At 40.2% G+C, this 13043-nt stretch overlaps 1 protein-coding gene across 1 annotated transcript; it reads right to left on the minus strand.

Annotated features, from left to right (window-relative positions):
- Positions 1 to 11058: 11058 nt before the first annotated feature.
- On the minus strand, positions 11059 to 12037 carry LOC107767936 (ethylene-responsive transcription factor 1A-like). The gene has a single exon (XM_016587042.2). The coding sequence runs from the start codon at positions 11889 to 11891 to the stop codon at positions 11160 to 11162; it is 732 nt and encodes a 243-aa protein (XP_016442528.1). The 5' UTR covers positions 11892 to 12037; the 3' UTR covers positions 11059 to 11159.
- Between the last annotated feature and the right edge of the window lie 1006 nt (positions 12038 to 13043).

A 13043-nucleotide genomic window follows, 5' to 3' on the forward strand; every position in this document is an offset into this window, starting at 1 on the left:
GATTTGAGAGTATTCATTCCTCCGTTGTTCAAAATTGGTTTTTGACTTCATATATCATATGATTCGAGGAGATTTATATTTTATTCAAATTTCAACACAAGCGTAATAAAATTCAACAGGTTTTGCTGGTAAATGTGGCAGAAAAAGTACGCCCTATTAAATCTTTAGTACTACTTTGTTTTAATTTGACTAACTTGTTCACTTTTTTTCCTATTAAATAATTACTCGTCTTCCATCAATTTTAATTGATTTTTTGATCTTTTTTTATGAACCACAATATTTAATTTTTTTCAGATATTAAGAAGGAATTAAATTATTTTTTTCAAAGTTGCCCTTGGAGTAAAGAACCTAGGAGTATTTGTTGTATTTCCAATTGTTTATCCGTAAAACAGTACATTTGAATTTATACGTGGTTTATAGATCAACGAATCGATTTTATCCCAAAAATATAAATAAATTAAATAAAATACATGGCTTAGCATTGACATCGAGATGAGATAGCAGATAGCTTGGTTCCGGGAGCAGAGCTTCCGGAGGCAGTAATAATAATAATAATAAGCGAGAAATAAAATGTTATTGAGCTTAGAATAAAATGTATAGCATAAGTTTGTCAGAAAATGCATGTCCTTACAATAGTTGTTGAAATCCCTATTAATAGTGGCACCTAGGAAACAAGGTTCTAGGATCAAGCCCCTCTTAAATGACAATTATGAGGACCGTTGAAGACTGCGTAACGACAGGCTATGAAAGCCATATTCTCTATAACGGACTATGTGTTTAATACAGTAGAATATTCTTTATTGAATGTTATCGGGTGACAGGCATTCCTTTGTCTTCATGAGAAACATTCCCTTCGGGGGCTTCCCAGTGCCAACCAAGATTGTTGCCTCCGGTCTTGACTTCCACCTATCTCGTTTTTGATCTATCTCTGGTTCCACGAGTCGCTCTATTATACGAGCATTTAATATGAACCGATTTTACCTATATAGATAGTCCCTCTACTTTCCGATGGCACATCCTTGTGTCATCAGGAAGTTGGTAAAGATACTTTTCTTGGCGAAAAATTTACCGACTCCCTCTGAAAAGTTACTGATGCTTGATTAGACGCACGTCTCTCTACATTTAATGTTCCGAACACGCGTTGTCGCACGATTCAGCAATACTTTCACCGGTTCTCGAGGTAATCATGGCCACGATTTTAGAAGTCTATTCTTTTACTTATACGCTTTATTCTTATTCTCTTGCACTTCATAATTTTTCGAACTCTCTCAAGCTTTATTTACTCAACTCACTCTTACTTTTAACCTCCTTCTTCAGAAAAACCCTTACTTCCTTCTACTAACTATGGCATCCTTTTCCAGAAACTCTAGTTCTTCAAAGACCAAATAAAGCACTGATGCTCCTCCTCCTCCTACGGTAAGCACCATTATCCCTAAAAATCTTACTACGATTAAGGACTTTGAAGAGAAGTTCCCTTCTGCTAACTCCCGTACATGGGTTGTTGGTGTATACTCTTCTTCCATCCGTCCTTCTAACATCTCTGTTGTGAAGGAAGACTGTGGTTTTTATAACTTGGATATCATCGCTCCTGATCTAGCGGAGCGGGTAACCTTCCCCAAGAAAGGTTTTACATACGTTTACACGTACCCCTTCACTTTGGGCCCGTTTTCATTGAGCGAGGGAATTGACTCCGTAATCTTGGAGTTTTGCCTTCGCTATCAAGTCTGCTTGGCTCAGGTGAGCCCTTTTGTATGGAGGATGGTAGCTTGTCTTCGGCGGTTATGCCAGGAGACGGGGGAGGAACTCTCCCTGGCTCGATTGATGAACCTTTATTCCCCCAAGATTTTACGTGGGGGAATAATAAACTTCAGCAAACATGGTCATCATGCTTTACTCACCAGCATGGATGGCGATAATAACCGTGGCTGGATGGAGCGGTTCGTTGTAGTTGCCACCAAGGACATCATCCCGGCCACAACTCCATCATTTCCTGAATCATGGAATCGTACACGTAAGATCAATGTCTATCCTTTATTCTGGTTAAAGGTTATTCCATGCTATCACTGATCCTTCTTTTTTCCATTATTTCAGAAACTCGATGGACACCACCAAGGTTGAAGGCTTGGATCAGTGGGTCTAGAAGATTTTGGATGTTACCACGCCTAAGACCCACCAGTGGAAAGATTTGGCTCTCAAAATACGGGTGGAAGGCAAAAAATCATGGTAAGATGATTCTTGAGACTATCTTGTTCTTTGTCTCGCATATAAGAAAACTGGCTAACTTCTCTTTTTGTTGAATTCAAGTTTCACAGGGCTCTGTTACCATCCCCGAGGAGTACATTTTGGCTAATCCCACAGACGTGACAAGGTTGTTACATGAGGTATTTGCCCTAATGTTATTTTTGTTGTTGTCGATCGCGAGGCTGCCTCTACTAAAAGACTGAATAATTTGGAGGCAGCCTTGAACTCCAAAGCTGAAGAGGTTGTTGCTGCTGCGGAAAAGCATGCCCGGTTGGAAGAGAGGAATAGGAAAGTCATAGAGCATAATAAAGTTAATAACTCCACTATCTGTGACTTTGATGTCAGCCTCAAGCTGCTAGATCTGAGCGAAATAACCTTTCAATCGAGGTTGACCAGCCTAAGGAAGAACTTCAAAATCAAGCGTCTTCCCTCATTGTTGAAAAAATATATTCTATGTATAACATGAGGAGAAAACCTTGGAAGATGCCAAAGCGGGCGTCATTGACTGTGATGCCAAAATCGCCAAGGTTAGTGAGCTGTAGTCAACTGCCCAAAGGGGTCTCCATGTCCAATATTATGCGACCAACTCTTCTGGTTCTGGTTCCGAGTTCTCGGGATTTGAAGAAGAACCTGAAGGGGATGATGGTGAAGGCCAATATCTTAAGTCGGCGGAAGATCCACATACTTCTCTTGGAAGTGCAAATGCTTCTCTTTTCCTGGATTCCGGGGATGTAGTAATTTAGCTTTTGCTTTCTTTTCACTTTACTTTTCTTTCCCATACTTTTGTACTTATGTTGCTTGGCACGTTTGTTCTATATAAAAGTGCTTTTTCGTTTAAGCATTGCGCAAATTTTTCTTTTTTACGTCGAGTTATGCAAGGATTCAGGTGTATTTGTCCCCGATGGCATTTTGATTCCGGGCATAGGCTCTTCCGAAATCAATCCTTTACTGTGAGGATTTCTTAATAGAGGGCCATCTTATGTTTACGGTGCTCTTGAAGAGGACGTCTTATGTTCATTACGGTACTAATATTTGAAGTACTTGATTAACTTTCAAATGATAAAATTAGTTTATTGTTCGGACAAGAAACAAGATAAAAACAAAAGGACTTTATTTTAGTCCTTCCATTTTCAAAACTACATAAGCGTTTTTTGTGCTGAAAAAGAAATTTCCATTACTTGTGGCTAATTTGTATTACTTGTTTCTACAGGATGGCCGCACAATCCCCGGTCCCGATGATACATCTTTGTTCTCGGATTTTGTAGTCTCGGTGTAAGTGGCAGTCATATTACCATACTCTCATATCATTCCCCCCAGTGTTCGGTTGTAATATCTTTCTATTCTTTATTTCTGGGCCGCCATCCTTATATGCGCCAAGTCCATGTATTCGTCGAGCAACTCCAATCTGACCATTAATACTTCGTTGTTTGCTTCTTCGTCCGCCCGGAAGTATCTCATGGTAGGTTCTCCTACTTCCACCGGGATCAAGGCTTCTGCTCCGTATACGAGAGAGAAAGGTGTCTACCTCGTGCTTGATTTAGCCGTTGTTCGGTATGCCCATAGCACTCTCGGTTGCTCTTCGGGCCATTTGCCTTTGGCTGCTTCCAATCTCTTTTTGAGATTTTGAATAATTACATTGTTCAACGATTCCGCCTGTCCGTTTGCGCTCAGATGGTACGACGATGATGCGATTGTTTTGATTTTCAGGTCCTTAAGGAATTTTGTGATCTCTGCACCTATAAATTATGGCACGTTGTCACAGGCTATCTCTTTTGGTATCGCGAGCCTGCAAATTATGTTCTCCCACAGGAAATCGACTACTTCGCACTTACTGATATTTTGGTAGGGACCTGCTTCAACCCACTTAGAAAAGCAGCCAGTTAAAATCAAAAGAAATCTTACCTTATCGGGAGCTGGCGGCAGTGGCCCGACTATATCCATCCCCCATTTCATGAATGGCCAGGACGACGAAATCGAGTGCAATAACTCTACCGGTTGATGGACCAACGGTGTGTGGCGTTGACATTTATCATATTTCTGAACATAAGCCATAGTGTCTTGTTCCATCCGGAGCCAGTAATATCCTGCCCTAATTAGCTTTAATACCAAGGAATCTGTGCTCGAGTGATTTACGCAGACCCCTTCGTGAAATTCTCTTATGACGTACTTAGCTTCGGAGGCTCCCAAACATCGGGCCAACGGGCCTTGGAAAGATCTTCTATATAATTGACCTCCATTGAAGCTGTATCGAGCTGCTTTAGTGCACAGCGCCCGGGATGCCTTGGGATCGTCAGGTAGTTTTCCATGCTCGAGATAGTTAATGATCTTATTCCTCCATTCCCAGACCAAATTATTTGCGTTTACTTTATAATAGTCGTCCACATCCAATACTGAATGCATAATCTATATGACCATACCAGAGTCTGATCCCTTCATTTCCGTGGACGAGCCTGCCTAAATTGTCTAGCACATCTGCTTCCGCATTTTCCTCCCTCGGAATATGGGTTATTGATCATTCCTTGAATGTGCAAGTAAAGCCTGGACTTTTACTACATACTGTTGCATGTGTTCTTCTTTGGCATCGAAGATTCCGTAGACCAGATTTACTAGCAGCTAGGAATCACATTTGATTTTTATGACCTCAGAGTCCAGTCCCCGGATCAACTCGAGTCCTGTAATCAAGGCCTCATACTCCACTTCATTGTTAGTCAAGGAAACAGTCCTTATGGCCTGCCTCAGGGTTTCTCCTGAAGGCGTGATTAATACTACACCGATCCCGGACCCTTTTACGTTGGAAGCTCCGTCCATGAACAAAGTCCAGACTCCCGATGTCTATTTTGACACTATCACCGCTTCTTTGGTGGCCTAAGGCAGCAGTCCAGGACTGAAATCGGCCACAAAGTCAGCCAACACTTGTGATTTGATTGCAGTCCTTGGTTTATACTCTATTTCAAATTCACTCACTTCGACTGCCCACTTGGCCAGTCGACCTGAAAGTTCAGGTTTGTGAAGGATATTCCGCAGGGGAAAGGTTTTCACCATAGCTATTAGGTGACATTGAAAAAAAGGCCTAAGCTTTCGCGCGGCGACTACGAGAGCTAAGGCCAATATTTTGAGGTATAGGTAGCAAGTTTCCTCTCCCGTTAAAATTTTACTAACATAGTAAATATGAGATTGCGTACCTTTGTATACACGGACTAAAACGGCACTTACCACTACATCTGAGACCGCTAGGTAAATAAGCAATTGTTCGCCTTCCTCAGGTTTCGATAGTAAGGGAGGTCTAGATAACTACCTTTTCAAATCTTTCAGAGCTTGTTGGTATTCCGGATTCCATTCGAAATTTTTCTTCTTCTTCAGAAGGGAGAAGAAGTGATGGCACTTCTCTGAAGACCGGGAAATGAACCTTTTAGAGCATTCGACCTTCCTATCAACCTCTGGACCTCTTTCACACTTGAAAACTAGTTAGGAATGTCTTCGATGGCTTTAATTTTATCGGGATTGACTTCGATCCCCCTTTGTGACACCAGGAACCCTAAGAACTTACCGGAGCTGACTCCGAATGCACATTTCTCGGGGTTAAGCTTCATGTTGTGCTTTCTTAGGATGTCAAAGGTTTCTTGAAGGTGTTTCAAATGATCACCTGCGTTCAAAGACTTAACCAGCATATCATCTATATAAATCTCCATCGTTTTCCCTATTTACTTTTCAAACATTTTGTTTACAAGCCTCTGATAAGTGGCTCCGGCGTTCTTAAGCCTGAAAGGCATCACATTATAGCAATATGTGCCAAAATTTGTTATGAACGAAGTTTTTTCCTGATCTTCCGGGTTCATTTCGATTTGGTTGTACCCGAAATAGGCATCGAGGAAACTCATCAACTCGTGCTCGGCCGTCGCATCAATCATTTGATCAATGTTTGGCAATGGGAACGAGTCTTTTGGGCACGCCTTATTCAAATCCTTGTAATCTACGCACATGCAAAATTTGTTATTCTTTTTTGGAACTACTACTACGTTAGCTAGCCAGTCAGGATACTTTATCTCCCGGATTGAACCGATATCAAGCAATTGAGTTACCTCTTCTTTAACAAATTTGTTTCTGACCTCGGCAATGGGGCATTTCTTCTGCCTTACCGGAGGGATATTTGGATCCAAGCTTAACTTGTGAACGGCCACTTCTAGCGGAATACCTATCATATCCGCATGCGACTACGCAAAACAGTCAATGTTAAATTTAATAAATTCGATAATCCTGACCTGAGCTCGGGGTTTAGTCTTGTCCCCAAGTGGAACATCCTTTCCAAGAATTCTTCAAACAATGCGACTTCCTCAAGTTCTTCTATTGTGGATTTGGTTACGCCCGTCTCTTCTGGTACCTGAAAATATCCTGGTACCTAATAGGATTCCGACGACTCCTCCCCACTGTTGACTTCATTTGGCTCGGGAGCAAGCGCGGGCTCCTGTATTTACTATGTCGCATGCTCCTTCCCTTTGTTGTTGGAAACTAAGATCACGTTCATCTCCCTTGCTGCTGGTTGGTCTACTCTTATTTGTAGAATTCCCTCTAGAGTTGGGAATTTCAGAAGTTGATAGTATGTTGACGGCACAACCTTCATCTCATGTAGCCATGGTCTCCCAAGAATAATATTGTAGCCCATATTGTCACCTACTACTTCAAAGAGGGTCGTCTTCATTAACCCTTCGGCACTCGTAAGCAGCAGAATCTCTCCTCGGATTATTACGCTTGCTAAATTGAACCTGACAAGAAGCTTTATCGTAGAAATGGTACTTCCGGTCAGCTTGGCTTGTTCCAGCACTCTCCATTAGATAATATCGGCTGAACTTCCCGGATCCACCAAAACGATTTTAAAATCTAAAAGATTGAGAGAAATTACCATGGCATCATTGTGCGGTAGTAAGAGTCCATCTGCATCTTCCTCCTTGGATATTATGTCGTCCTCGGTGACTTCTCAGAATCTCTTACTATGGGTCACCGATACCTTTATCTTTTTTGTTGCCGAGAAAGTTACACCGTTAATCTCGTTCCCTCATAAAATCATGTTGATCGTTAGGCGAGGGGGATCTTCTCCTATTTTTGAGGGTTCCGCGTTATCCCGATTGCGGCCGTAGTTATTCTTAGCCCGATCGCTTAAGAATTTTTTAAGATGGTTGTTTTTCAGCAGTGTTGTCACCTCCTCACGCAAATGATGACAGTCCCTTGTCCGATCATCATTTGTCCCGTAATACTCGCACAATAGAATTGGATCCCTCTGACTAGGATCGGATCTCATCGGCCTTGGGAACCGAGCATCTTTAATGTTTCTCATTGCCAAAACCAGTTCCACTACGCTAACGGTGAAATTGTATTCGGACAGCCTAGGGCAAGTGGAGTCCCAAGAGCCCGATACTTCTTTATCATGCAATAACGTGTTGTTCCGGGTGCGAGCAGCCCTTCTATCGGTAGGGAATCTGTCCGCCGATCGAAAACCTCTGCCACATCCTTCAGCTCTATCGTAGGGCAAAACCTGACCTTTGGAGGACCGTCGGTCTGCGTCGAATTCATCCTTCAACTTCTCCTTATTCTTCTCTCGATCCCGTCCCTTGGTTGATGCTGGGAAACCGAGTTGGTCATCCTCAATTCTTATCTTTAACTCGTAACGGTTATGAACATATGCCCACGTCATTGCCTAGAACTCGAGCAGACTTTTTTTTAATTTTCGGGAAGCGTAAGAACTCCTCGGATTCAGCCCTTTAGCAAATGCCTCTGCTTCCCACTCATCTGGCACGACCGGTAGCAACATCCTATCCTTCTGAAATCTGGTCACAAACTCCCGCATCAATTTGGACTCTCCTTGTGCAATTATGAATACGTCGGCCTTTCGGACATGTACCTTACTGGCCCCGGCATGGGCCTTAATAAAATAATTCGTGAGCATCTTGAAGGAATCTATTGAGTGCTCAGGCAAAAGTGAATACCACGTTAGGGCCCCTTTTGTGAGGATATCCCTGAACTTCTTCAACAAGACCGATTCAATATCGTACGGAACTAAGTCGTTTCCTTTCACCGTCGTTGTATAGGTGGTGATGTGCTCCTAAGGATCTGAAGTCCCATCGTATTTTGGCACGTCTGGCATCTTGAACCGCTTCAGGATCAATTCTGGTGTCGCGCTTGGTTTGAACAACAACTGAGTGTATTTCTTTAAGTTTGGTCCTTTCAACACTGGTGGTGCACCCGGAATTTGATCCATTCGGGAGTTTATTTCCCTCATAAGCCGCATGAGCTCGTTTTTAATGGGATCAATCTCATTGTTATTACTGAGTCCGTCGCCGTTCCCCCTGGCCCTGTCAAAGCCAACCTCACCCCTCGGGGTGTTGTTATTAACCCTTTATGTTATTTGGTTTGCGGGAGCACCAGGAGTAAATGGACCCCTTCCATTCACGTTGTTGGAAGCGCCCGACTACGCTTGCTTCAACTCCGTCATGACCTGATCTTGTCGTGACAAGTGGCCCACAATAGCCCTTTGTTGCTCCCTTAAGATTTTTCGTTGTTTACAGTACGTGCTCGTCTTCAGCATCATTAGGAGTTGCCTCTCGAACAAGTTGTGGATATTATCCATCATGGACCGGCGTGGCTATGCCCTCCTCGTTGTGGGTATCGCTGATTGAATCTTTGTGTTGAGGTTAATTTCCTTGGGCCTCAACGTTGTGAATTTTGTTGACACTGTTATCTGCCATTTTTTTATGATTTTTGGTTAAGAGATAGATTTTAAACAGATTAGTAATAGATGCAAGGATCAACCCAATTACGCAATTGTCTAAGTCCCATGGTGGGCGCCAAACTGTTTACCCGTAAAATGGTACAGTTGAATTTATATGTGGTTTATAGATAAGCGAATCGATTTGATCTCAAAATGATAAATAAATTAAATAAAATACAGGGCTTAGCGTTAAAATCGAGATGCGATAACAGATAGCTTGATTCTGGGAGCAGAGTTTCTGGAGGCAGTAATAATAACAATAAGCGAGAAATAAAATGTTAGCGAGCTTAGAATCAAGTGTATAGCATACGTTTGTCAAAAAATGTGTGTCCTTACAATGGTTGTTGAAATCCCTATTTATAGTGATACCAAAGGAACAAGGTCCTAGGATCAAACCCCTCTTAAATGACCATTATGGGGACCATTGAAGAATGTGTAGCGGCATGCTATGAATGTCATATTCTCTATAACAGATTATGTCTTTAATACTGTAGAATATTCTTCATTGAATGCTATCTGGTGACAGGCATTAATTTGTCTTCATGAGCAACATTCCCTTCGGTGGCTTACCGGTGCCAACCAATATTGCTGCCTCCGGTTTTGACTTCCACCTATCTCTATTTTCATCTATCTCTGCTTCCACGCGTATTTTACAAGCATTTAATATGAACCGATTTTACCCTATACACCAATGAACAAATTAAGGTTGAAATGGTCAATTTTATTATTAATTAATAATTAAGGTTGATATGGTCAATTTTATTGTTAATTAATTCTAAAAAGTGAATTTCTTAATATATGTGAAGATAACCAAAAATATCAATTAAAGTGGATCGAAGAGAGTAGTAGTTAAGAAGGGAAAATCAATAGGACTAACCCACAAAATTGAAGCATTAATCTCGAGATCCACGAAAAAACAACCTAAAGAGTTGCTGATTTATGGTCTAGTTATACAAAGAATTATAATGTAATTCATAATGTTTGGATTATTGTACGATGAATAATAATATAACAGTTATTATGTCAAGATCGTTTAATTGTTATTTCATATTTTATCATGTATGAAAATAGTAAAATATTAGTAACACAATAATTGGTTTCTAATTGAATACGGTCAAAATCGAGTTTACCCTTCGTATGAATAATCGAGATTGGAACATAATATACCAAGGTTCAACTTCGTGTAATATCAAGCCGTGATGCAAAGTTAGGTTGCCGAGCTCGAGACCCAGAGGTCGAGCAAAATAGAGGACCGGTCAAGATCGAGATCGGTTAAGATCAAGATCGAGCAAAATAGAGACCGATCGAGGTGGGGATCGGCCTCGATAGAGGAAAGCTTATCGAGCCAAAAAACAGAAAGCCGAAATATCTGCAATTGGGTGAGAATCTCGGCGGAAATCACGATGCATATCAATGAGAGGCCAATTAATTAATCTATCGTGGAATTCCTTGTTGTATTTAATAATTATATTAAGAATAGCAACTCCCCACTATATAAAGGGGGTCTGATTATTTATAAGTGGGATTCATTCAGATTCATAGAACATAAAGCAATATACTATCTTTCTTCTGGTTTTGATATTTAGCCATTTTGTTCTTCTATTAGCTACTCTCCATTCAGTTTGAGGGTGATAAAACTTGAAGGGTTAGTCTAATTAATCCGTTCGGTTTGCATTCATTTATTTTACAATTAATTTCGATATTCATTTATATATTTTCTCAATTTGTACCAAATCATACTACATATCCTTAGAACCGCGTATAAATTCAATTGTTATCCGTTTTTTGGGTAAACACTAATATATGCATTAATGTTGTATTAATTATGATAAAATAATATATTGCTAATTTAGTACTTTTTCTTACTGAACTAAATTTTACAGTATCAAAATGAGGAATATTATTCAAGGAAACAAATACTATGTACATTCGATTAGTTGGATACGTAAGTTTGGCTTCTTTTTTTCCCCTCAGTATCACAATATTGCTTTTTTTTTATGGGTAATTGCCTTAGATTATCGTTACTTCCCATAGATGAATCATTCAACCATAGCCAATAAATTAAAGAAAGAACAAATCCATTACGTCAGCCAGAAATGAAACAAATCCATCGAATAATTCTTTTTTTAATTATTACTATACAGGACCCACTTAGGACTTATAGCACCACTAGCTCCGTCTCTTGAGCAACCTTCTTCCTCCTCTTCATCGGCGGCGACGACGACGACGACGACGATGAAGAAGAAGAATACTCCGGCGACATTGATGATCTTTTAGAACCAACTCTAATGGGATCAGGTTCGCCAGAATTAATCCTTAACGGGAAATTAAGCAATGCACGTGATCCCCGTATGCGAAACGCCGCCTTGTCATAAGCAAACGCTGCGTCCTCCGCCGTCTCATATGTACCCAGCCACACCCTTGCACCATTTTTCGCCGGATCCCTAATTTCAGCTGCAAACTTCCCCCACGGCCTCACTCTCACTCCCCTATAATGTTTTGCCTTTGGAGGCGCCGGTGGTTCTAGTTTCACCTCCGCCGCCGTCTCCGGTGGAGATACAAACTCCGGTAAATTCCATATTTCAGGTGATTGTACGGTCATTTCCGGCTCCAATTTGATAGTGGGGAGTGTAAATTCAGAAACTGGCTCAAATCCATAGCCAACAATGCCTTCATTAAAGATATCGTTAAAAAACATATCAGCTGTATAATCAAATTCATTGGGCAAGCAATTAGGAAACATGTTGGACTCAATGCTGTTGCTTCGGCTTAAATCCGAGGTTGTTGAGTTGTCGGCGCTTGTTAATAGAGCTTCCCAGTCTTCAAGTAAGTGAAGCCTAATCGATTCAAGAATTGCAAAATCATTTTCTACTTCACAATTCCCATACATGTTTAATAATTTTGTTGAATATTGGTTTTGGATTTGTAAAATTCGTGTGGTTTAAAAGTGAATTAGGAGTAGAGAACAGAGGAAGTTGTGAGCATTCTTGTTGAAAGGGGAGACGGGGTATTTATATGAGAAATGGTGCATGCACGGGTGGGAGATTAAAGCGATTGTAATGATTAAAATATTGTTTGTTGAAAGATTGTTAGATTTTTCAGAGGGAATTTTGAGCTTCCTTGAAGCTTCTGAGTCTCAGTTTATTAGAGGGAGAGAGGCTTTCAATCACGTGGTGTATTTGCAATTTGGATAATTTTGCTACTAATATAAACTCATAAAGAAAAGGAAAAAGAATAAGATAAAATCATAGGGTATACTGCTTTTCCTGCACTTCTCTATCGCATTAGACATGTGGACCATGACTTCCACCAAATTCTTTATAAAATATTTTGCGTTATCTCCATTATAAAGTTTAAATTTTTGATTTTGAAATATAACAAGTGAATCTCTAACCAAGTAAATTCTGAATAATTTGAAGTGACAATAAGAAACATGATATTGAAAATGAGAATTCCTGTATGTTAGTTATTTATATCCAGAGTCATTCTTTAAATCTTACACATCTTACTTTGTAGGCTAGTAATTCATCTTAAAATATCAATCTCAATTTTTCTACTTTGAATAATGGGCAGTGCCTTGTTTGATTTATCTGCAGATTAAGTAAGATATTTCTCTAGCACAAGAAAAAGTGAAACACGAAAAGTAGGTAAAATTTTCCACATTTTTATCTTGTAGGTTAGTAGTACACCATTGAAAGCAAATAGGAAGTTACACTTGTAAGTTCCAAGCCAATTAGCAATAACAACTTGCCTTGTAATATTCTCCCTTTTAAATTCCTTGTCAAGAGAGCCAAAATGTTTGGACACATACATGGTTCATTGGCTTTAGACAAAATGAATACGTTATGGGGCAATATTCTTTTCTTGGATAAAACATACGAATATACCACTTGTTATATATTTAATTACTTACATATAAGGTTGCTATTTAAGTAGCTAGTAGTATATACTTTAGCCTAGTGGGTCTCTTTTGTCCATGTATCCCACATTTATTTGTTTTTATACATTTTCAAGTTTCTATCAGAATTTTGTCTTAACCGTC

This window comes from Nicotiana tabacum, chromosome 23 (genome assembly GCF_000715075.1).
Source record: "Nicotiana tabacum cultivar K326 chromosome 23, ASM71507v2, whole genome shotgun sequence".
Lineage (NCBI taxonomy): Eukaryota > Viridiplantae > Streptophyta > Magnoliopsida > Solanales > Solanaceae > Nicotiana > Nicotiana tabacum.